The sequence below is a fragment of the Hetaerina americana genome, unplaced genomic scaffold (assembly GCF_022747635.1).
Source record: "Hetaerina americana unplaced genomic scaffold, ioHetAmer1.1.p SCAF_10, whole genome shotgun sequence".
Taxonomy (NCBI): Eukaryota; Metazoa; Arthropoda; class Insecta; order Odonata; family Calopterygidae; genus Hetaerina; species Hetaerina americana.
Genome location: NW_027286070.1, coordinates 32,980,061 through 33,006,877, shown reverse-complemented (window position 1 = coordinate 33,006,877; position 26,817 = coordinate 32,980,061). Strand labels below are relative to the sequence as shown.

The window sequence follows — 26,817 nt, the reverse complement described above, 5'->3', positions numbered from 1 at the left end:
TAGTGAAATAATTTTCTTAATTATGGAATGAAAAATTTAGTTCTCGAAATTGCAATCAATATTTTTCGTAGGAACACTTGAACTTAAACATATCGCATGGGCAGGAAAATTGAAATATAACAAAATAAACTTGAAGCTTGACCAGTCACAGCAATCAAGCCGGGGGTTCGTTTTATACGAGAGTGTAGATCTCACCTTGTACTGGGGCCCAATGACGTGTTGAAATCAGACATCAGCGTAGAGGGTAAGTTGCTTTTCATGTGCGGCCTGTGATTTCCCTGGAATATCTCGTACTCCAGCAATCGCATGGATTAGGTGAAGCTGATGGTACACAGAGGCGTCATCTAGAATTGAACCTGGACTCTCCGGTTTAGTGGTCCGGCACTCTACTCACTGGACTATCAAATTCCTCTTGATCCTTCTTGAGTTTGGGCTTATCTTTCGTTCTGTTCGTCTTAGTATTTACCGAATTAGATGTCAATTAGATGAGAGAGATAGCCTTATATGGATTCGATATTAGCCGGAAAAATAAAACTTTTAATGAATATGAATACATGGCGTCTGTAATGACTGATGCAAAACATTATAAACAGGAAAACAGCTAAATATTTCAAGAGGTTTCTTCATAATCAAGGAATTTTGTGGAAAATAGTGCAGAAAAGAAAAAGTAAAATTGCAGGCTTTACTGTAAATAAGTCCAGGGACACTGAGCACGCCCATCCCCGTCGATGACCAATCGCACGACATTCCTTGAGTGTCGCGGATAGTGCAGGGAATGTTCACAGATCAATTCCTGGAGGAAAGGTAACGCCAAAGTAGAAAGACTTCGGAGCACCTGGACGTGATCACTGGTGTATTTTCTATAAAATAATCCGAGAAACGACAGTACAGAAGATTCAAACGACATAGGTTTTGGTGAGGAACCAGATTTCATGTCGATTTCATTCTTATCGCCGGAGAACAAAGTGAATGTTGCAAAATCTATCTCGAGGCTACAGATGTAAATTCTGGCAATCAGTTAATGGCCATAGAAATCCATCTGTAATGGACGTATACGGGTATATAAAAGCAAGAATTACAATGAAACATATGCATGAGCAAAAATTAAGGATAAAAAGTTGCCATTATCGAAATGTTTTGATGGAGGAAATTGTGAAAAACAGCTGACGAAAAATAGAGCTGCACCCGGAAAACGACGACGATTAGAAGGTTTATATAAGCAAGTACTACAAGATCTAAGAGTAAACGACGCTAAAGAGCTCCATTGAATAAAATTATGGATCTATACGTTATTGGAAGCGTGAAAATTCAAGGAAGAGCTAACATATGTTGACCAAAAGAAATCAAAGAATATGTAAATAAATCAAAAATGAGCTAAATAAGATATGCGAATGAGAATAAAGTCATATGAAAATAAGGCAAAAGTAGCAATTGGAAGAGACTTTATCAACAGGAGAAAACTCTGAAGAGCGTTTAGATGACTTTGTGAACGGAGAACCACTTGGACATAGATCATTTGGTTTCAGGCTTTTAGAGGAGAACATTCGATATGATATAAAATCATTTGTAATGGGAAAAGCGTATGAGATTGGAAATTTCACTGGTAACTTTCTAAGACTTTTGGGGGAACTTCAATTTTTTGTGACGTTCAATGGAAACTATGATGATAGAAAATTTCCCAAGAAATTGAAGAATACCGGGATCGAGATGGTGCGGTGGCTATCGTACTGGCTTCCCACCCAAAGGGCTTGGGTTCAAATCACGGTGGTGTTAAATATTATTCAATGTTATCTTGATCCCTGCCTGAGGTGCTTTGTGCAGGGCACTTTGAGTGAGTACACCGTCCGTCGGATGGGAGGTTAAGCTGCGGACTCCTTGGCGCCTTTCGTAAAAAGGAGTTTTATGCCGACGCCAGGTTTTCTCTCCACCCTTCATCCTCCCCTGTCCATCCCTAATGACGTAAATGACTTCAGCTGCCAGTCGCCTCCCCTAAATACTACTACTACTTCAAGAATACAGTAGCGGTAATAATGCCGAAAATAGCAAGGGAAGATAGAGAAGGGCGTTGGCATTTAGTTGTAGTCAAGGGAATCAAAATTATGCAAATAATTGGGCAAAATTTAGGAAGAAATATTGAGGCATTTCATTTGAAAAATAATTTCAATTTGGATGGAATCACCATGCAGAAAGGTTAACTGCGTGTGAAATACCATTGCGAAATGATTAAGCTCGTCATGAAGCCATTGCGTATAATTTAGGTGTAGAGATAGGTAAAAGAATATTTTTTTAAATATTAAAAATAATTATATAAGCGTACAGTGGATGGTTGTCAAACAGAAATATGGGAACGAATGGAAAAGCTATCCTGGCAAATTGATTTAAATAACGGAAGGGAAAAATAACCTTTAAACTCCAAAAGGGAAGTGATAGAAAATCAAACAATTGTAAACGCAAGAGATGATCTAATTAATAAATCCAGTATTTGCTTGGAAAAATATTAAAGATAACACAGAGGTAGTGGAAATAGGAGTTGAGGTCAATAGAGGAGAAAAAAAAAATATTGGAATTGTCAGTTGAAGTGTGTAATTAATGGTATACCAAAATAATCGAGAAAATTCGCAAGGAATCTATGAAAGGGATGAATATAAATGAAAATCGATAGTAGTAGAATAAAATTATGTTACTCGGGAGAGAGAATTATGAAAAGCCTATCAAGTTGAAGAGGAAAACTTCTGTACCAAATAAGATACGGATGTAAAAACGGAAACAAAATGTTCTCTTCCTTAGAGAATTTTAAGCTTAAGATATGGACCAGGCTTAGTTAGATCGGCCATTTGAGTGATGGCGTCAAGTGAAAAAATGTTGGAGATGACAACGATAAACTGCCTCAATTTTTATCCCAAGAAACAATGATGGACAAAGATGAGAGTATGAGTCCTGGCAACTACGGGATTTGACCCGCTGTGCCGTGAGCCCAGAAGTGGGAGAAGCCAGGCTTCTATGGTTGTCATCTTACGAAATCCTTGAAAAGCGGAAGACACAGCAGAAGCACAGAATAGGGCCGAAGTATTAGAACAAGGACATGAAATTTTTGAACGATGTTGAGAACAGGAATATTAGAAAATATAAAACGAGAGATATAGAGAGAAAGTATAGGTATTAAGGGCTGTGCAAGGCAAGATGAAAGGATAGCGGCGATTATTGGAGCGATAGATATAGAGTAACACAGAGCGGATCGGAAAAGATCCAGCAAAGAGCGAAAATAACATTTTTTCAGGTTGCTCCCTCAGACATAAGACATTAAGCTTATTTTTTTAAAAGTCTTCTTGAAGTTTTTTTCCCTCCCTGTCCACAATATTTCATTTTAATTTATGTTACGTGAGGTATCCAGGCTTAGAATAGTGTAAAGCTCATGCCCATCAATACTAACCTCCTTGTATTCTCATGGTGTGTTCCTCGACCTACGAGGCACTATGTCATGGAACATTGTCTCGAGGGCCGACAGTATAGGTGGATGCGGCGCCGAATTAATATTTCGGCCCGGACACCTTGACGTGTGGTGGCCCTACGGCCCTCTCTCTCCCTCTCAAACTCCCGAGCTTCTTCCACAGCTCAGAGATGTCAAATGTCGTTTTTATGACACCACTCCGGAGCGTAAGGATATATGAGTGTGTATTTATGTGCAAATATATATATATATATATATATATATATACACACACACACACTTGATGCTGACTCCACAGCGTGCTGCAATAAAACATTCAAAACTCTCCCTCCTTTCTTTCAGCTCGCCTTCCAGTTACTTCCCTCCTTCGCCAAATTGCGCACACCCCTTACCCGCCCCCAAAAAACATCCCCCGAATTCCGCCGATCGGATCGGCGACTTTCTCTTCCGACCAGTCGGGGCAGAAATGTGTTTAAGGGTTAAAAAGAAGGAAAGGGCGATAAGGTGAGGAGAGGGGGACAGAGGAGGGATGAGCACGGAGTGGGATAGAAATGGGGAACGGAGCGCTCGACGAGCTCTCACATCGCCAGGCCTCCTTAACTCCCCCCCCCCGGCCATCTATCTCCCCGCTGGATTGCGCTATTGTCGCAGTCGATTGGATCATAAAACCATTTACTTTAGTGCTCTCGCCTTGGAATTGAGCCGTAGTCGAGGGCGAAGGGAGTAGGCGGTGGGAACGAAACCGGAGCAGGGCAAAGCTGGAATGGGTCTGGGAAAGATGCAGTGGGGTTCGTCTGACCACTTGAATTACCACATGAGATGTAATAAGAAATGCCACATAAATAAACATGAACGTTCTTTACATTCATAAAACTTTGAACTAGATGTTTATAAATTTTGACGCTATGTATATATATTTGACATCATAAACAACAAAGGCGGGAGGGGAAAACCAGTTTTTTTATAATTCACTGGAACATCAAATTTATTTTATCTCTCAGGCTTGTACTTAATACTTTATGCCATGTGACCTACTGATTCATTTATAACGAACATATATCTTACCACTACGCTACACAAGATTCGCTCCGGACCTATATATATATATATATATATATATATATATATATATATATATATATATATATATATATATATATATATATATATGTTAAGTAAATATTAGGCATGCATATGCAATTGTACCGTTATTTCTACGATGGGCTGCTTGGTTTCCCGTTAACAATATATGTCTGCCAAATTTTTTCTTCTCCTAAAGTACTCCTAAAGGATTATAATCACTACTTTATGCTCAGAAATGTGGTTCATAAGCACACACAAGTATTACTTTGATGAAATACGTTAATACTCTCACTGAATTAAAATAACCTGTCACGTAAAATGATCGTTCTAATAAGAAAAGTACCAGATAATCCGAAAAAAGTTATCACGTAAGTGAAAAGGATTATTCATCTCGGAACCTTTCACGCTAATTTTAGCAATTGTTTTATACAAGATAAGATAGAGTGTTTGAGTTTAAAAAAAATGGCAGTTAATATTTCCTAGAGGAACTTTTTATTTTATATATCTTTTGTAAAAATACGTATATTTTGAAATAATAAAAATACTGAGTTATATTCGTTATGTTACCCATGAAATACGGAGTTATTCTTCAACACCAGGAGTAAATAAATATTGAAATAAAATATTATTTTCGTTTAGAATGAGAAGCATTCAAGCGATAATTGATGATGATGGCTTATTCAAATGAACTTCCAAATTTCCAAGCTGAAATAAATGTTTTAGGGGTTTTAGGGCACACAACGTATCCACTTTAATTACGATGCGAATACGGTGACATATTATTGGGTTGATTCCGCGAAAGTTGAATTGTAACCAAGAACAAACGAGGTCGAACACTGGGAACATTAATGGGTGCAGTATAAACCCCTTAAATACTAACATCTATAGAGAATTACCCTCGAAAAATTAGCTTGTATGATAAAAGCGGAGTTCTATATATAATATAAGGATGCGTCTGAAAAGAAAAACTCACTGAGTGATAAAACAAAAGTAATATGCATTTTATAAGTTATAGGGCGAGATCTTAAAACAAACGTTATATATAGGATGCGTGGAGGTACTAAAAGAGTCAATCAGGAACACCCTGCCCATGTTTGCTGAATAAAATATTTTATGAATTATAATAGCTTTCTTTCTTTTCCATTGTTTCAATCTTACAGTTGGTCCCTGGAATTCCTAATTCAGTGAGACTGAGCTCATTCTCATTTCTTTTCCGGCATGGAAACACGACATTGTAAGTTCGGAGAGAAATGAAGGACCGGCGTAAGAGGGAGGGTATTGAAGGCTGCAGAAACAGGGTTGTGAAGGGGTCGAGGAATCGACAGGGAGAGGGAGACATCTCTTCGTTCCCTTAAATATCGTTCTCGGGTGGGCCTAAGGAGCTCTGAGAGGGAGCCAAAATTCTCGATCGCTTCCTAAACTAATGGCTTTATTGGTCGTAAATTGACATGTGAACGGGGAAATTTTAGCTTTCAGATTGGGGAATAGATGGGGCCCTTGCCGCAACGTGGTTATCGCGCACGGAGGAAGAGCCTATATATGAAGCTCTGGTTTCACATTCCACCCGGCTATTTGAATGGCAGATGAAAATTTCATATTAAGGTCAGCTTCTCTTTCACTGTGTCTCTCAAGGCTATCTTTTATTTCCTAATACCTTTTTGAAACATAAATCATGTATAACAAAATGCTTATTCATTTTAGTTCATATTTTTTATCTAATTCCCATAATCGCACTTTCATAATGTATTCCATACGCCGAATTAAAAACGTTCCGATAGTGTTCAATAAATTAGTTAAAATGCTAGGTAAAAGAAATAGTGCATTGACCCCATAAGTCTTTGCTTATATCAGTTAACAGACAACTAAGTATTTTAATAGCTTTGCCATTAATAATCTTTAGTAATTCAATCTTATGAACCATACTCTTTTCTATTCAAATATGGAAATTAAATTAAAATTTTACAAGTAAGTATAGAGTGTACTAGATTAAGTATGGGAAGAAATCAGAATATTTTTAATAATATAAGGACCTTTTAGTAGTCCTAATATGATTGCAGAATATCACCTAATACCATCATATCTATTGAATGGCTATGAAAAGCTGAACTTAACGATAGTAAGAAGTTCAAAAAATTCATTTACTATGAGAGGACAGGCAGGGGAAATAAATTTTCAGAAAATGATATATAATATTTAAATAAAGTAAATAAAATATTCATACACCCACATAAATGCACAAAATGATAAAGAAAACAAAACCATTGCTTGCATGCATCAAATACTTTAAATGGAAACGTCAACTTAATAGTTAACGTTATATCGTCCGTACCCCCCAAGATCCTTACTATCCCAATGCCCATCTATCGCATACAGACGACCCGGCAACCTTCTGAGATCCACCAACCCTTTGGCGTCCCCCCGTGACAAATTTCCCAATATTTCCCCAACTTGCAACCGCCCCCAATGTAAATCCTGTCCTCTTATTATGCCTACTCTCCTCTCCCTACATCGCCTCATTGCTCCCTCACCTCGTTCCGACGCTAATTGCCTCTCAAAAAATATTATTTATCTTTTATCATGCAAACATTGCACTTCCTTTCACATAGGCTAATGCAATACCCCCTTATCCATCCGAATGAATAATCGTCGGTACTCCTGCAATTCTGCCTCACTCTCTTCTCTTCCTATCCCTTCGCACGCCAATTCCCACAACCTTTCATTCGACCAGTGTTTTGCTCTCAGCATCCTAGAATCCCTACTTGATTCAGCCACCAATATAGAGGTGAGAACTCGTGAATCCGCCTACATATTAGCTTTCCGTTCTTTCAAAATTCCCACCCTGAACCGCCATATTTAATTTCCCTCCCAGCATTCCCTCCACACCTCCTCTCCCCGCCCATACCTCTTTCCCCTCTCCAGAGCAACAGCATATTTTCAGTCTCTCTTGAAGAAGGCCTCTGAGAGGGCCGAAAGCTCGAACAAACAATTTACCCGGTGAGTGTCCTTTTAAATGTTGCTATTCTATTCTATTTGTGTTATATTGTGTCAGTCCATTATTGTGCCGCTCGTGTGAGTGTGAGTTTCTCCGTACAATCGTTATATATATATATATATATATATATATATATATATATTAGTAATCTACCGGTCGATATGGGTTTTGGATGTGCAACCCTACCAATTAATATTTCGTGACTCCTACCAAAACACAATCGAGCAACCTACTCTACATCAGGTCCCTCTTCATCTCTGTGTACTTATTTTCTCACTTCATCCCATCCAACATCCCTATCCTGTTCCTGCCCTTTCCTTGTTTGCCTAAAATTCTCCCCTCTATCACAGTCTTCAACATCCCACTGCCGATCAATTCGCCCTCCATCCATTTTTCCGGCCTCCTTAAGATTTCTCCCAACAAACCTCTCTCCTCGCCCACCATACCCGGTACTTCCTCATTTTTTTCTTCTCGGTCCATTTCACCTTCTCCATTTTTCTCCACACCAACATTTTGCCATCCAACATCACAGACGCTCTCGATGTAAATCTTGACGGAATAAGTGAGATAAACGTTTTGACGTTGGTTAAAACCAATGAGTTATTTCAAACACCATCTTTCCGAACTTTTAATAACCACATCTTTTGCCCAAAGTTTTAGTGTTTTACATGATAATATTGCTTATTGCTCATTTTTCATCATTTTAAATCTTTTCTATCTTTATTCATTTTTTATTTTAAGGTATGGGTAAACTTTATCAGGAACTTCACATTTTTTTCCAATTTAAATTTAGATAGATATCCCGATAATATTTAGAGTCACTTCTCATAAATTTAATACGTTATTTTATCTAGGAGTGCCAATGTCTACTCTCTCCAGTTTGAATGAATTCCCATCATAATATGGAGTGAACGGTACTATATTAAATTGATTAACAATTTCTATAAACGGAAACGGCGATATGAATGCTGACTATTTTTACATGCCGAATCGGAATTATATACATTTTTAGAAATTAAAACTTCCTTATTTTGAATACATTTCGTCGTGTCTTTATTTGCCTGTAAAATATTTTGGTTCATAAATGAAAAACTGTACGCTTTAACTTAATACTATAGGTGTACGTTGTTGCAATAGAGTTTTTTTTGTTAACGAGAGCGTTTTTTGCATATGCATCAATTAATTTCCGGTTACTTCTACGCTGATTTCGAGAAGTGAAAGATAAGATTTCGTACCACTTGCTCATATCCATGCGCAATTAGTACTTATGCAAGCGTTACTACATGCAAGAGCTATCTTCTTGTTTAACTAAAATAATAGAGTTAGTCAATCTCTTGTTCGTTGTTTTTCATTCAATCAATTAATCTATTCAGCATGCAGCAATATATCGGAAAAGGAAGTTGAAATGTTTAAGATGAACTCAATCTTAATTGGTTATGCTGGTGGCTCCCACGAATTTCCAATCAGAATTCTTTACCCCTAAACATTCGTATGGGCAAATTTTCCTCTTCATTTCATATCCATTTCTACTTTCAAATTTTAGATATTAATATTTTAATAAATATAAAAAGACTTCCAAGAAAATTGTTTTTGAATTTGATAGTTCTGGCTGATATTTTTGGGCTAAGTTTTTATGAAGGAATTTCAAGTTCCATTTATTGAGTACCTGGATTAACTAAAACCGGTTTATTACGCACCCCATAGGTAATGAAAAATGATCATCCATCCTATGACGCTTGCTCGGCAGGTTAGCCATGAATCCTGGCATGGTTAGCATAAAACCTTTCCTCTTTCCCGAATAGTTCACTTTTTTACTTCAGAGGTGTCAGCATACGTCATTTCCGAGAAAAAATTAGAATTTCGCGGTCCGATGAGCATCAAAAGTATCCCCCTTCCTGAATTTCAGAATTCCAAACCCCCACGTGGTATTCACCCAACCCTGATCTCGGTCTTCCATTCGCGATCACAGCTTAAGGAAGATTAATAACCGAAACCTGAGGATGAAAAGGCCTGACACCACATGAGGCCTCTCTCCTCAGGGAACATTACGACATGCAAGGGATCGCAGAATCACAATGAAGGGAGAGAACCACTGTTGAGGAGTGGCAGCCTTGTGCCGAAGTTTAATGTGAAGACATATAGTATATATATATATATATATATATATATATATATATATATATATATATATACATATATATATATATACACATACATACATATATATATATATATATATATATATATATCATTATATAAAACACCTTGAAATGCGCCAGGTTTTATTTCTAACCAGGTGTAGTATTTTATACATTCGTCGACCTTATTTTTTTTTTTAAATCGCCACAAATATATTTGCATTTTAATTTTCAGATTATCGTCATATTTTTTTCCGAAATGTCACGTCACATATCCTCATAACGTTAAATTCGGTCGTAGGAGAAATTAAAAATTATAGTTTGTCACTTTGAATAAGTTCACTACCAGATGGTTGGATGACTGCAGTGGGTAGCATGAAGAATTTTGTTTTTCAGTAGAGCAGTGTCATTGATTTCAGCTACCGTATGTCAATAGACATAGGGCATTTAGTAAAACTATATAGACCAAAATTGTATCATGACAGTATAAATATGACTGTGAACAATTCCTCAGGATGTAAACATTATTTCCTGAAATATTTCGAAAAATATTTAGACTTATGGTCAAGTGCATCTGATATTGATTGATTGATAACTGATATTTGTATTACTTGCCTATTTCTTTTGGCTTTTTTTAAAACAGCGTTATGATTATCTCACATTACCATTTACGTATTACTTTTCAATCATCTGTTCCTTAGCATTATTTAGACATGCTGTGAAGGGTCTTTCATAATATTTATCATTATTCTTTGCCCTATCGTTAGAATATTGAAATTAAAAAGCATGTCATAATTTAAGTGCCCATTTCGCTAACTAATGCGTTTTTAATTTCGAGATCTACAGGTATTCAGACTACCTGTGTTCAGGTGGGTCCGGCATAAACAAGATAAGGTGCCGAACATTATTTTTTGCATAATTTTATTTAAAACAGCCCGTTCTTTGCATACTTAATGTTTAACTAGCTTTCATTTTTTATTGTGGTAAAGTTGTACGGAAATAAAAAATGGAAATCTCATAATACTGGTCGACTATGGTGGTTGTCAAAATGATTAGATAATTTTGGATTTCTAACACAAGTCAAATTATTTATACTTAAACTTTTATACTGATAGACATTCTGAGAAACAATGTTTGTTTTATTCTTCATAATTATGCGAGTAACCTCACCATTTTTAAGAATTAATGCAATTTAGGTTTAAATCTACATAGTTGATTTAAAATCCCTCTGAACGTACAAAATGTGAGCAGTATTCATTAAAAAATGTTCATCAAAAATTGAAAACATACGTTCAGAATTGAAAATTATTTTAAAATACTTTTATCTCAGTAATTTTTAGTCATTCGTCTCCTATCCCAGTACGCAATTTCTCCAAGGTATCCTTATACAAACAGTTTTAGAAAAATCGTAGAGCATTCAAAAAATAGTAAATGTTAAGAGATTATTGAGACCGTGAAATCAAGCTATTTTTTCGTAAATCGTCATTTGATGGTAAGCCCTACCACGTCAGTCATGGTTGGGAATGTTATGAGCATTATTAATACATTCATTAGTTATTATATATTACAAGCATTATCAAGCTCGATCATCATTTTCTATTTTGTCTTGCTGATTATGAATTGGATCGTTGAGCACAATTTTCGCCATTCCTTGCGTCGGAGACAACGTGTGTTTTATTTGATACTCATTTGATAATTTCTTTAAAAACCTTTCACCAAAATAATCTCTTCAGTTCTTGTCTCTTACCTTATTTGATGTTTATCATATTTCTGCTCTCATAAATCAATACGGTATCTGGATCTATCCATTCTCACCCCAATATTGTGCCATATCCAGTCTACCACGTGAGTAAAATGGTCCTAATATAATAATTGGTATGCTATTACAGTCGTGAGAAATAATATTACTGCTGATTTTATGGTTTTATTAGCCTGAGTTTAATATGAATCCAATTTAAAATCGCAACTACAGAATTCATTCAAACCAAACCTTATAGAGAATGAAACGTCATATTATTAAGAGCCGTGTCTTTCGGGTTTTCCTCCGCGAAAGTCCATATTTCTGGGACAAGCTTCTCCGACGTTGCAGTGGGCATCTTCAGGTCAGGTTACCCCCGCGATACTGTAGTTCCAGTAAAATGTGCCTACGTGGGGAAATCCCGTAAGCCACGGATCTTCAGCACCGTCACACTGCCGAATCCTTTAGAAGGGGCACACGACACGATTTTTTTAATTTTAGACAACAACCTCTTTTTAAATATCAATGTATCTTTTCCCGTGAGATAATATAGGACAATATGAGTATTGTAGTCAATTAATCGTTTCAGGCGTCACTTTGTGAATTTGTGTCATGATGGATAATGCCAAAATAAAACATTGTAAATCCACACGAAAAATAAACTTTAATTCTTTAATGCATTTATTGGCATTTAAGTTTATTTTTATATCGATCTAAAAAGTTTTATTTTGACATAATTCATTTTATTTAATAAAAATCATAAATAATTCACTCTGCGTTGTACGTTGATGAATCTTGGTACATTTGAGTTCGAAAGATGATTTATTAATTTTTCAATATTCCATTTAGAACTCACAAAAATACAATGATAACGTAATGACTAAACTTCATATGTGTATTTTATGACCTACACAAATAATATAACATTTTTACTGCTATCTGTTATTTTATATTTCCGGAGACCCTCCCCACAACTGAATAACGAGTGTAAACTCCTTAACTATTTTCTTGAGTATTTCAGCCAGTCATATTAGCTATGACGGTAAATTTACAAGTAATAATCTTTAATTATTAAGAAAAAACCATATTCCCGCGAGGAATAAATATATGAATTAAGCATATTTTTGAACGATTGGTTCCATCAAGCGCCGGACCCGCCCGGAGTCAAAATATTGACAGCCATAAGTAATACTTCTAAAACTAACGACCATTGCCAGTGAGAAATGAAGCAGCGTTAAACCGCAGATGGCTGCGAGATGTTAATATGCATTGGAATATAAGGAGCCGGAAAGTGAGAAATGCCAGGTTGGTGAAGGTTCTGTGAGGGGAGTTCCTCTCAAACGGGGTCACGAGGTAATGGAAGGTCAACCGGGGTCGAAAGTAGTCCACTCGTTCACCTTCGACCTTCCTCGTCCCCGGGGAATTGAGAATTTTTGAGTGCCCTGCAACGTAAATCTGGGACGATTGAGTCACCAAGGGGTTGAGGTGCATGCGTGCCCATGGAAAGGGAGAGAGAAAAGAGACCGCAGAGGACATAAATATAGAGGATGAGACTGGAACTGTAAGTAGAGCATTGAATTGCGTTGCCGAGGATCTCAGGTGTACCCTCGAGGGTTTGAATATTTCTTTCCATTCGTTTTCGGTTCGTTGTCCGAAAGAACGATTCGGTCACTGAACTTGGAGTCCGATGTATATTGAGGCCCTCATTATAATGAATATATATACCGGGGCTATTCTGCAAGGATTTCCGTCTCTCTCTTTCTCCCTTCTGCATCATATACGTACTGTCCTTAGATTGCACTAAGTACCTTAGCAGCATTGCGTCCATACCAAACTACCAGGGAACCTACAAATGTGGCTTGTACGAGAGATGTGACATGTGAATGCTATAAGCGAATATTAGGTGATTACAGATGAGAATATCCTTTAAAAAATTTTAATTTAAAACCTCATATAAATTCATGTGAAAAGATCACGTTAATATGTTTCCGCTCGTCGTAATCTTGACAGGCACAGTTAAACAAATTCACTGGTACGGAATTTATGGATTGATATCGTATTAGAAGTTTACTGTGTGAGAGAAGTCAATAGCTTCAGTATCTTCACTGTGCCGACAGTACGAGTAAAAACCTTTGGAAGTCAACTGATAAAACACTATACTACGTAGCTATAAAATTCACTTCTTAACTACAGCGAATCCATTATTTTAAGAGGAAATCTATTGTCACCCATTTCCTTTTCTGTTATTTTGATTTTTTAATATAACATAAAGCACCATGTTTAAAAGATGATCGAGACAATCTGTATGCACCGTCTATTTTCTTATTGTGAAAAAAGAGTGAACACGATACTGGAAACGAGCTAAGAAAAATTACATGTAAATAAAATTGACTTTTTCTGAAGAATAACTATATTTGTGTATTATTTATATTTTTAAAATCAGGAGTGCATTCATATTTTATCTATTTCTCCAGTTTTCGTCAAATTTTAAAAGATAAATAATTTTCAGAGGTTTGAAGCGGAGGTGAATATCTTCACTACAAAAATAATGTAAAAATGACTCAACACCAGAGAAGAAAAGGCACCTCGACAAAATTTAATTGAAAATTCATTAAAATTCTTCCATTAAGTTAACTCCAAGTTGTTTATAATGTACTAAAAAACTTACGGCATGACATTCATCACAAAGCGCTAGTATCATTAAAAATAGACATCAAGCCTTTCCTTCGATGGTAAACACGACAAGCCAAGTGTTAACTAGAAATTTCCAAAGAAGTATATGTCAGACTTACCTTACTCGTCCAATGGTTAGCAACATACACCAAGCATATCAGCAGCTAGTCACAAAATTATACATATCATTTGAGAACCATTTTATTTGTATTGCTTTTACAAGTTTTATAGGGTCATCGACATTGAAAGTTGAAATTTCAGGAAGAGATAAGAGGGTATTATTCACATGGGTAAAGGGTTGTGAGAATGGAAAGGGAATTTAAGGAATATTTGTGTGTGAAGGAATACTTTTATGCGCCCAAATTATATACCACCGTATTCACTGCATCCATGCATGGCCATAACTGATAGGAAAAAATCGAATCTCATAACATGGCCTGGATGACATGAATGACGATATTAACTGTATGGATGAAGTTTTAGATGGTGTTACAGTTATTATTACCTCCATATTCTGATTACGTTCAACAGTTAAAAATAATATACAATGATTTCCAAAAATGTGATTCCTACAAAACCAATACAAAAAGCAGAATACTTTCCTTTTATCTCAATTCCATTAACTTAATTAGAGTTGAATCCCAAATATGTCTTAAATTATTTCAGGCAAAATTGCTTTTTTACTAGAATAATTTGTTAGTAGGAAATTAGGATTCGCGACTGGAGAGATTCACAGTTGACTTTTTTCAATTGATATATAGTTGCAGATAGTGCTTACAATTTTGATATCAAAATCTCATAATTGTATCAATTTTCCAAGATGCTTCTTTGTGGAATCACAAAGCCGCTTAGCTGCGAAGAACATAGTATATGTTAAACCATTTATCGTGGCATTTTATCCATTTGTATTTTTATACATTAACCTAGTAATTATTGTGTAAAATACTATTTTCTTACAAAACCTTAGCGTAACGTTGCCTGATTGGGCCAATTTGGGAGATTTTTTTCAATAATTCACTTGGACATCAATATCACTGGGCATGCCCCTCCATAAGGAGACAATTATCAGCCATGCCTGAGCTTTCGACATTTAAAATGAACACAATAATAACATGCAATAATTTATTGAAATAATTCTAAGAGAAACAGTTCTCACGTTTCCGTTCGCCTGTATTTGACCTGAACTGATGCTCAACACAAACACTCTGAACTCTCCATTATGTCAAATATACCTTGGTCACTTGAGCGTATAGCGGAGACCATCGGAGAAAGTGGTATGCAAATCTCCGGCCTTAGGTGAGGAAAACCACAGGTGGACTAAACCACTGAAGCCGCAAATCCCTCGTTAGCGCAAAGCTTGATATTGGTTTAGCGTAGGGAGATTAACTAGTCGCGTTCTTGAAATAGCACGTAGCTTCTGATGAACAAACAAAGCTCACCGGGCCAGCGGTATCCTATCACTGGGAAACACAATAATTTCCGACTCGCTGTAGTGCTTCCACAGGAAAGGAATTAATCATAAACTAGTCACACCTATGCGTGAATCCAATATTTTCTTTGATGCTGTTGTTTTCTTTGAATCGTATTTTTCCAAGGAGAAAAAACTTATAGGTACTTACTTTTGTTCCATTATTGTGCATTTAGGCCGTAAAATTAAAACCTTAATTTCTGAATAGCTTCATTTTTTCTTTAAATTAGGCGCATAGGATCAAATTTCTTACAATTTATTATGGTTGATGCCGTAGTTCTGAAAGCTCATTGGTTCTGCAGACTTCTTATTTTGTGGCGGGATGCTTTAGTTCGATATATATTTAACATTATAGCAAAATGCTGAAAGGGGAAATGGCTTTCGTAAAAATGAATGCAATAATAAATGTAACCGTTTGATACAGGATGATTATTAATTGTAATTGAAAATTCAATGATAATTATTTTAAGCAATGTCATTTTGTCATGTTCATTAAAGTATGGGAAGCTGTGGTAATCTGTATTTTGTTTAGTGTTTTGCCTGAGTTATTGTACTGTTAATTCAAAATTAAGAGAGTTACGAAAGTAAAGTTATATTTAGATGATTTCATATTATTTTATCGATTGATTTTAAGATTTTTTGTAAAATATGCAATTTGTAAAAAAAGCCATTGAAATAATAATAAGTCCGAATACATATGCCATAGTTTAATTAATCTCGTTCACTAATTGCTGTAAAAAAATCCTGGATATTTTGGGCAGATGATAGGTACTGTTTTCTCCATTGTGTAACTTCAGTACTGGTGAAACATATTTCGGGCGTGTGTAGGAGCTTCACAGAACACCATTCCTCTCTTTAGTCGGAATGCGACATCCTTATTTCAAGTTGTCATTCTATTTCGATCTTAACACAATGAACGACAAATGAAAATAGATCCAACCGAACAGTTCTGATACCTGGTGACACCATCCATCTCCGTCTCTTATTGGGGAGCCTACTGGACAAATGCGGAAAGTGTGGAAACCCCCACATTAAGCACTTTTTCACTGAAAAAAATCTGATAAATTGACCCACGTCTTGGCGTCAGCGCTTTCACAGGTCCAGCACCCACCAATTTGATATGACCTTCGGGAAACTTCCAATCTCACCAAATCGTCCGGAAAGTAAGACAACGTCCTTCTCAGTAGAGACGTTTCATCCCACTTTGAGAACGACCAAAGTTTTAGGCGCGTACATGCTGGTTCGCTGAATCGTGCCCTCAATTCGGTCATCCAGGCTGCCAAGTCTTGAGATCCTTACTCTGGAGAATATTTCCCTCTTTTAATTGGGTCTGGGCGTCGTGAGCAAGGGCCGTCAGTTCGCACATCAAGGAGCATCTCTAAAATATTTTGGCGAATTTTTATCAAACAACCGTTTCGCACACTGGCTACAAAATCAACACACTTTTCACTCGGAGTGGGTATGATGCGTCCACCATTCTCTTCCACTCGTTCTCATGAATCGATAGAAGCATGAAAATCCGAGTTCATTCCACAGGACGACCGACATTTGAAGAGTTCTTGAGCAACTGCACACTTTGGTCAAGTGTGACTCATATCTTTGATGTCAAGTAGCATGGAGAAATCGTTCAACCTTTATCCCATCATTTCAACAGTAATAAAAAAATTAGATCTCTTTAGTCCCCTATTCCGGCCAAATGCTCCCGTAAATTGCTAAACAAAAGCTGTCAATGGGAAGGTCAAAGGGCGTTCACTCACTTAGGATCCCTCAACATTTTTTTTTAATCCTTACACAAATAATCACTGAGCTTCCCTCGGGTTATTTCGCTCCGAAATGAGCGGTTCAGGTTCTCCCGGGGTAACCACTATATTAATGTCAGGAATTATTCATGTGCAAACTGAATAACCAGCCACTTAGATCAATCAATAGCGTTCTGCCGATCAATATGGACACAGCCATGACAGCAAAGAATATAGTTCCTGAAATATAACATATGGAAACATTAGACACACTATGAAAATTCAAAAAGATCAATATTTGACGCTTAATGAGTATTAAGAAGGCATTCGAACGTGGTAGTGTGAATTTTAGCGTTTGTCAAATTTTTAAAATATATTTTGACCAACATTAAAATAATAATTATCTAAAAAATGTGGAATTTTCCCTAATTTGCTCAATTAAATTATAAATTAAGCAATATATTATTTCATTTTATTTATTTATGTACATTGACATTTAATAATAAAATTATATATAGAAATATATAATTATATGTATATGTATACACATATGAATATGTATGTAAACAATTCATAAAATGTATGTATATAGTATATAGATATATATACATATATATAAATATATATATATATTTATATTTATAAATATATATATATATATATATATATATATATTTATTTATAAATATATATATATATACATACATTTTATGAATTTAAAAATACAATTATATGTATATAAATATAATTATTTATATTTATATATAATATTTACTTATGTTGTAAATGAAGTGGTTACTCTCAAGGTCTGACCTGAAAAGGCCTCAGAGAAGGCAAAAAGCTTCAACTTTTTGAAATGTGTTTTTTCAATTTATATATTTGTGTTTTCTTGTGTCGTCCATAGGCTATATCTCTTTTGGGTGTGCTTCCACATATAATATATGTGTAATTACATATATATCATTTTATGTATATATATATGGAAATTTTAGGTTCAATTTTTAGTCAATCTAGTTATATGAGCGAATGGAATGATTCTCTAATGAAACTGCGTTTCAAATTAGTAATTTTGAAATCGAAATACTTTGAGAGATATAATGAATAGATCATCGTTCAATCCACTGTACAAATCAATTTGGTAAAGCCAAATTCGTCGGTAACAGAAAAAGAGAGCTAGGAGATTTTGAGGGAGTATCATTCGCTTACCTTGCGTACGAGAGGATCCGGGTGGTGCGGCTCCCCGAACTCCTTCGTGCTTGGCCGGCCGCTGGTCCTCGAGGGAAGGAGGTGCATAGAGGATTGCCCGCACCACGCGGTGCCGCGGCCGACCCCTGAAGGTGGAGCGGCACCGCAGCTCCAGCATCCTTTTGGCCCCTGGGTTTGACGAGGACGCGGGGGAGTCCTTGAAGTGGCTAGCTTCTACGCGGAAGTGGAGGCCAAGGCGGGTGGTTAAAAGACCCAAATCATCAGCCCACGGGGAGTAATAGGCCAGCGAAAATCGGTCAACCTGTAATGGAGTAGTAGGGACACTATATCATAAGTTTACGGTGAACGGGACCCGCACTTGCCCCCTCCATAATTTGTGGATATAATTCAAATCCTTACCCTACACCTATGGAGATACAAATAGCCATTTTAAAAGCTACGCTCATGGATAAATTTATGGTAAATGACAACATAACTGATTTATCATGCATGCCATGACTTTCAACACTCTGTTTAGCAGTTCCTTCTTAACTTAACAATTGGTAACCTGATAAAGGTTGCCTAGGTGAAAAAATCGCTTGCATCGGTTTATATATATATATATATATATATATATATATATATATATATATATATATAATATATATATAATATATATATATATCATTTCTTAGATTACTGCTTTGAATGTTTACTTTTAAGGTAATATCGAATTATTCTCGGACAAATATTTCCCGCATGGTGGTTTTATTCTGGAAATTCACCAGCCCACAAATTCTTTAATTCATCCTCTCAGTTGCCTAAAAAAATTAATAAATATTTTTAATACTTGCGACATTGTTATCATGCAATTTCTTATTTCATTGATTTCATTAAGCCAGGAATTATTTAGACATGTTGCGTTCAGGCGGAAAATGCGTAAAAACCATTGAATTCTTGAATAATTAATGGAATTCAAATATTCGAACATAATGGCATGTAATTTTGTCGAAGGTAAAATAATTTTCTTAATGTATAAGAGTGTAAATTTATAATTAATTGATTAAAAGAATGCAAATACTGTTCATTACACATTAAAATATTTCTGCACACAATAATTCCACCGAAGAGTTTCAATGTAGAACTAACTAACTTTTGAGTTAAAGTCATTCCACGATATAATGTCTAAAACATTTCATATAATAATAAACTATTAATCCACTTATTATAGATATTTATTCAAAACATTAAAACCTGTTATGGTCATTTGAAAACGTGAAAACTGCACTTAAGTAACCAAAGTAGTTGTTAACCATTATAATTATATATACTGTATAACCATTATAATGATTGTGAAACATTTTTATAAAAAGAAATACTATTGAAGAAGTACATATTGAGAAATTGAATCTTATATGTCAGTTTATTTTATCATGCAAAAGATAATTGATGGATAATAATTACAGTCCGTTGTAGTAGTAAGGAGTTCAGATCAACCATGATAAATTACAATGCTGGCCATGAAGAAAATAAATTTTTAAGGCATTCCACCATGCAATTAAGAATGATCTAGGTACTTGCAACCTAACAATTCTTTCCTTCCGTCATTTTGTCGTTAATCATAGGAACATATATGTCTCCTTACCTGCTGGCCGTTGATGAACCACAGTAAGGAGGACGCTGGATTAGATTTCGAGGAGGTACAGTTCCCCGAGACAGTGTCGCCGACGGAATACGTCGTCTGGAAGCCTTCAACAATCGGGTCATCCTTCGGCAGAGCTGGGGACAAAGAGGTGAGAGGTGGAGTAAGTCACAACTAGTAGCCTAAAAGATCTCTCTTCACTCAGCGACGTACAAGTTCACGGTCAATCTTGGGCGTTTAAATGATCAGTTTTCCCCTTGAAATTAAAACGAATGTATGCACCTAACCTAAAGCATGTTTTCCTTCTATTACTGCCCTCTTAAATACATGCAAACAACAAAATATGTAATATGCTACTGTCTTTTACCTATATTGTGTCAGTTAATTATATAATTAAGAGGTCTACAGATAGATTTTTCCCAACAACATGCGAATGCGAATGCTCAATATAATTATCCAGAAAACGACTGGTGAATATAGATGTATTTAATTTTCATAATTATCGAAATGAAGGTCAAATACGCAATTTTTTATTGGTTATAGGAGCAAAACCTTGCATAAATTGACCTTCAAGGATTAAAAATATTATAATATCATTATATCACCGTTGATTTAGTTTATTTGATGCCATTATAATATAAATTAATAAATTTGGCGAATTATTATATTCTTTCATAAAAGTGTAGGTTAATATTTAGGCAGTACATGCCAATTTTACCTGGTTTTTTTCAGAATGTTAATGGCTTCGGGCATTCATCCCATACTCTCACTCCCAATCCATCTAACTGCTTATTGCATGTCAATATCTCCCGATATAAGAAACTATGTCACCAAATATCTTTGTTTTCCTCCATATGTTCCCTCTCCTCTACTGCTTAATCAGGCTTTTAGATTTTCATGATCTCACAAATTGACGACGTATTGTTAGGATTTTTGGTATTATAACAATGGAATTGCTATTAGCTATAACTTTGCATTACAAAATACATAGAATGCGTCATAAATAAGAAACCTCGACCGAATGAATAAATTGATAAGATAGTACTTTATTGGGCTATTATTTGTACAATACACAGTTACATGTGTACAGTAGCAAGGTATAATATTATATCAATTTGCTTTTGCAAATATCAGAATAATAAACTTACAGGGTTTTAGAAGAGGTTAGCTTTTATAGGTTTAAATGAAGAGTTAAGTCAACGAACCGTTAAACTGATAATCACAATGAATAAACACGATCACTGCCTTCTAAAATAAACATTTGTCTACTGATTTAGAATTCATTAAAAAGAATAACAATTCAACAAAAATAAATTAACCTTGTTTCACACTACATCCTGACGAATTAGTTCTATAATAAAGTTTTACAAAGACCAAATATCAACTGCAGTCCTTCATCTTTCCCTCTCTAATTTGGATATATTGCTTCCTGAAAACTCTTCCATCTAGTATTCCTTTCCACTTGGTTAATTTAATGTGCCTCGGCCTCCCTGGGTCCCCTCCAGTAGTCATGATACAGATATAAAATGCCAGTCAAAAAATTGTCTTCATTCTTTTCGGTTTTCCTATTTCTTTTGGTACGATCTACTCTTCTCTTTAATGCCTCTCTTCTCGCTTTATCTGTTCATTTGATATTTAGTATCCACCTCCAGTTACAAGTATTGAAGGCTTCTATTCTTCTCTGAACTAGTTTTCCCAATACACTAGTCTTGTACTGGTCTCCATTGGCTACCGTGAATACTTATATTTATATTTTTTCATACGTATGTAAAATGTCCTCGTTTTTCATTTAGTTCAGACTGCAGTGAAAACTATTCGCATTTTTATTCATTTCAATCTTAAAGTCACGTTTTCAATATTCACAAACTTTATATATTCGTATATGTGTAAGTATCACAAATGCGCACTCAGTGAACCGGATGTAGTTCGGAAGAGATTTCTGCTTATCCCTACATCAGGTGATATCAAAAATACATCTATATACTTGTTCCTTATTTGTTGTCAAAAGGTCGATAACGAGTTTCAATTTATTTAATTTTCAAGAAAAGAAACAGATTCCTATGGATTTACATAAAAACTGACCTCTTCTCTGTTTGTGGAAGAAAAATCACACTAGAATGCGTATTCAACAGAGTTCTTTTCTCAAGGACTAAAATTAAGGAATTGAGGAGAGGAAAAAAAGCACTATATGACCAAATGCTGACCTCAGGGCACCCTTTAAACTAAACTCATGAGGGAGATTGTGGCTCGTTCTGTCCAAAGAAATACCGTACATTCATTCGACGAAATTAATCCGTTGTTCTATTTGAAAAAAAACTGTTCTCTCTAGGGCGTCGCTTAATAGCTCGCGATACCCGCCCGATCGCCCCCACGCGGCCGGGTAATCCCACCTGGACGAAGCAATTAGCCGGGTTAATGGCACGGTGCGATGACCCTCCCACCAACGACGATCCCCACTGTAGCCCCTGTCCGATTAAAGCGGGAGAGGGAGGAGGAATGAGATGAGGTAGGGAGGGAGAGAGAGTAGGGGTGGAGTTTACGTCATCGGTCAAGTGTCTAAAGATACTCTGAAAAAAATTAAACTTTGGTTCGCGTATACCATAAGGATTCGAGTCGCAACGTACATGTATTTTTGGGATTGTAAAAACAATATTAGAGAGAATAGGGGATGGCGTAGGTTGCGATTTATGTAGAAATGATTCGAAGGGAAAAACAGATTCCACAAAATATGCTGCAAATGCAAACACTTTTGGTGTATTACCTCCAAATATTTTATCATTTGACGTGATTTGTATTGTAAAACATCTACATCTACAAGACGAAAAATATTAACTCATACATTTATTTCGACATGAAAATAAATCAAAACCAATCATGTTTAAAGTAAATATAAATTTAAAATATTAATTTTAGGGGAAGGGGCCTAAATTAATAATATCGCGACGGGTTTGCTGGATAAAATGAATTTAATAAACATGTTCTTATCGGTGTGGCACCAAGGGTGGAATTGAATCAAACTGATTATGTATGGAAAAGAATAAAATCGATGCCGATCATAATCAAATCTGGGTTCAATGAATCGAGATGAGATCAAAATTAATCGATTGAAAAACAAACGGGAATCGCGTTGCAGCATTCGACTCTGCTCTAAATCGAATCGGAATCGTACACATCTCGCGGGATGAGGAGGGAAAGAAGAGGATTCGTGAGATGGGTGGGGGTAGGCGGGGGGGGGGGATCCGGAATAAGTGATGAGGATAGAGTGAAGGTGGAAGGCGCAGTGAGTGAGCAAGGGAGGGCTAAAGAAGAAGGCTAAATAATTGAAGGGGGAGTGAGTGCGGGTGGGTGCGTGGAGGACTGGGGACGATGTGGTGAGTGAAAAGGGGAGACCGGGGGCTGGATCAGGGAAATGCGGTAGACTCAGGGAGGGGTGATCCGATGAGATGGGGAAGTGTAGCTCAGGATGGGATTCGGCAGTCCTGGGACCCGTGTGGTGGAAATTAGAATATCGGGATATTCCTCACAGATTTCAATCATTAGAGTAAGGTTTTCTTCGAAGATTTGAGACCTCTGAAGTTAGAAAATGTTATTTAATGCGGAACTTCTCCGTTGTACAATGACATTTTTTTGGTTAAAATAGGATTCATATATTGTTCCAACAATCTTATTTTGATATAGTGGGAGTATATCCTAATTGGTGGCCTAAATATTTATCCCAGACATTCAAGATATCATTCAGGTCAAGTTTTCTTTCGGTAATTGTTTTTTTTACTGTTATATATGGTTCCATCTTATGGTTTGATTTTTTCTCAAACAAATCCCTCACATTTAAATATTTGTTTCTTTGAATGGCAAGATTACGATTTAAATTCGAAATGAAGCGGCGGTCGATATTTTATAACACATTCAGCTTATTAGTATTCGTTAGCGAATTTGCTGAAATTGACTATATTGTAACTGTGAAATCATTGAAGGGTCGCAATTGTGATGAAGTAGCGCTGTACAAAAGAAAGGAGAATGTTACAAATAGTTGCTTCTGAATTATTCTCCTAAAGATGATCATGTAACTACACTATTATATCGCGGGAAAAATATACCAATATCTCTTTCACGATAATGCAAATATCCTTAGTAATAATGGGTATGAAGGCAGCTGTCACCACAACAACGTTGTTCCGTTCCAAAATGTATTTAGAAAGACTATCAAAGTCATATATCTTCGGCACGGGAAAATTAGTGTCGCTATTCCCATCTTTTGGGACTGATATTATTAACACGCGTGAATATTATGAACAGTTTCCGTTGATTGGTATTTTTTAATATACTCATATGTGCAATAGAATTGGCCATTAATAGGTTATAATACTAGGAGTAATAAATGGGTCCTATACATTTAATTTTAAATAAAAATTTTGAAGATATATATGGTGTTATACATGGTAAGTTACAAGCTCCTGATAAAATGAGAAGAGAGAGTAAACTGGATTCAAGATACCTTTAGTAATGAAGATGTATAGTTATAAAATATGTTCATTCAAGTAAAATGTAGTGCAATTGGAGGCAGTCTAACAGGAAATTTATTTATTGTTATATACTTCAATGATTCCAATAAGAAAATATTGATGGGAAAAATTTCGTTAATTACACTAGCAGCATATATATATAGTGCTTATAGTTCAACATATAATCATATTTCCGTGAAATATTTCCCTTAAATTCAAAAGATACACAATCACATGTGTATTTTTTCCAATTATAAAATTATAAGACGTACATTATTACTAATACAAAATAGGAGTTGCTCAAAGTAGTGTTGTTGGTAATTTTAAATATTTGAGTGTGACCCAAATTTTTACATCGAAATCAGCTCGAGGAAAATACTTGTACATTTTTAAGGTGCCATATTCAAGAATCTTACTTTGCGAGATGCTCAGTAGGAAAATAAAGCTATGAAAAATTTTAGATAACATTCTGTATTAAGGAAGAACTTGCCCCTGGGAGTTAATTAACTATGCGGTCTAGGAGTTTTACAAAAAAAACTCTGGGAGTTTTGCAAAAAAACTCCTGGGGCACAGCTTTGTTAATTATAATTATCATAGCGTACGCAACGAATGTTTTGGACACCCTCAAAACCTTTAAAAAATATGTTGAAAAAGGTTTTTTTTAATCTCAAAGAATAGCTTTATGCCGAAGAACAGAGAGCGTTGAAAAATCACTATATCAATTGGTTATTCTTCACATTGGCAGGCGTGATACAGTGGAAAGCATCCATTTTTAGCATAAATAGCTTTTCACTTTTCTACTTTTATCAGTGAGAACTAATAATTGTTGCTATAATATACACGATACAAAGTATAAATCGTTGGAAGTCCAAGACGTCATCATGCCAGATGAAATCGTAGGGTCGAAATTTGAGAGATGTAATTTCTATTGAGCAAATTCAAGAATTTGTTTTATCGTAACACTAAGAAATTTCGGAGCTATAGAGAAGGATGATTTTGAATGATTCAATAAAATGTTATCATTGCATATTTTTAAGACTTCCCTGATCCATGGCTTCTATTCCATTTTCGTACATCAACCACATACTTGTTCAGCAATATTCTCAGTCTACGTGATTACATCAAGGTGTACTCGTATTTTCAAACCCCATAACTGCGCATGAAGTCAAGATAGCGAAAAGGTCAAGGTGTTTTGTGTTTTTGATTTTTTCTATTCCTTTCTTCTTTGAATGATGTCACGAAGATACATGCATAATACTGACAATTTTCTTACGAAAAAAATGTTTCCTTAGGAATTCAACATTTACAGGGTACTGAAGTTGTGAATTGTGTGATTAGAAATTATGTCAGAATAACAATAAAGCAGTTATAAAGATTCTAATTAATTAAGGTCGTTTGGGTTGCTGAAAAAGAAATGAAGAAACTTGTCTACACCTAAATAGGTCAAAAAACAATAAAAAATTTCGTATGGTTATTTCCCTGGACAAAATGTCAAAATATTTCTCCTCTACCAATACAAATAAAATGACTGTGACAGCGTGCCATTTGGAATTTATTATTAAGCAGAACTGTATTTATTTTAATTATAAATATTAAAGCTATTATTTTTGTTTTTTGTTGGTTATAACTATTTTATATCTACATCTTCATGATATCCTGTAAGCCACCACTAGTATGTGTGACCTGGAGTGATTTCATATTCAACTTGTGTAAACTACAATGTATTCCTAACATTTTAGCGGCTGATTGAGAAATTATGCATTAAAATTGATGGAAATAATTTTTACAAGTATCTTCACATTCCCCACAGCCTTTACTTTGGCCTAAAAAAATCTCTAACGCATTAAAGACGAGCTCCTTTGACGGTGGTAACAATTTTGTTCTAATCGTTTTCCAGCCAGATAATTCGAAGGTCAATAAACGTTGAATATAAGTATCGCTAAATTATTTTATTCCGGTATAATGGACGTTTTATAACGGGGCATGCGAGAAGATGGTAAAATGATTTCGTATCGCGTTTTATATCATGATATTTTTACTTATACTAATACGTATTTTGAAATGAACAGGGTCGTTGTATTCGAGCAACAAAAGTGTTGTTTGTTAATTACGATTGGTCTTTTTCCGTCTGGTTTCTCTGCTACTTAACATCCGAGTTGGTAGGAACTGAAGTGCCATACTCCATCTGTCATCAGGGACTTAAAAATGC

The 26,817-nt window shown here is 35.5% G+C and overlaps 1 protein-coding gene across 1 annotated transcript in view; it reads right to left on the bottom strand.

Annotated features, from left to right (window-relative positions):
- Nucleotides 1-14,290: 14,290 nt before the first annotated feature.
- The window catches only part of LOC139700043 (uncharacterized), a 126,630-nt gene continuing 114,103 nt past the window's right edge, over nucleotides 14,291-26,817 (bottom strand). Inside the window, exons 4-6 of the mRNA XM_071598504.1 lie at nucleotides 20,110-20,243; nucleotides 18,486-18,786; nucleotides 14,291-17,519 (exon numbers count right to left, since the gene is read on the bottom strand). Of these exons, the coding sequence (XP_071454605.1) occupies nucleotides 17,416-17,519; nucleotides 18,486-18,786; nucleotides 20,110-20,243 (539 nt within the window). The 3' untranslated portion in view covers nucleotides 14,291-17,415. The remainder of the gene's footprint in view (nucleotides 17,520-18,485; nucleotides 18,787-20,109; nucleotides 20,244-26,817) is intronic.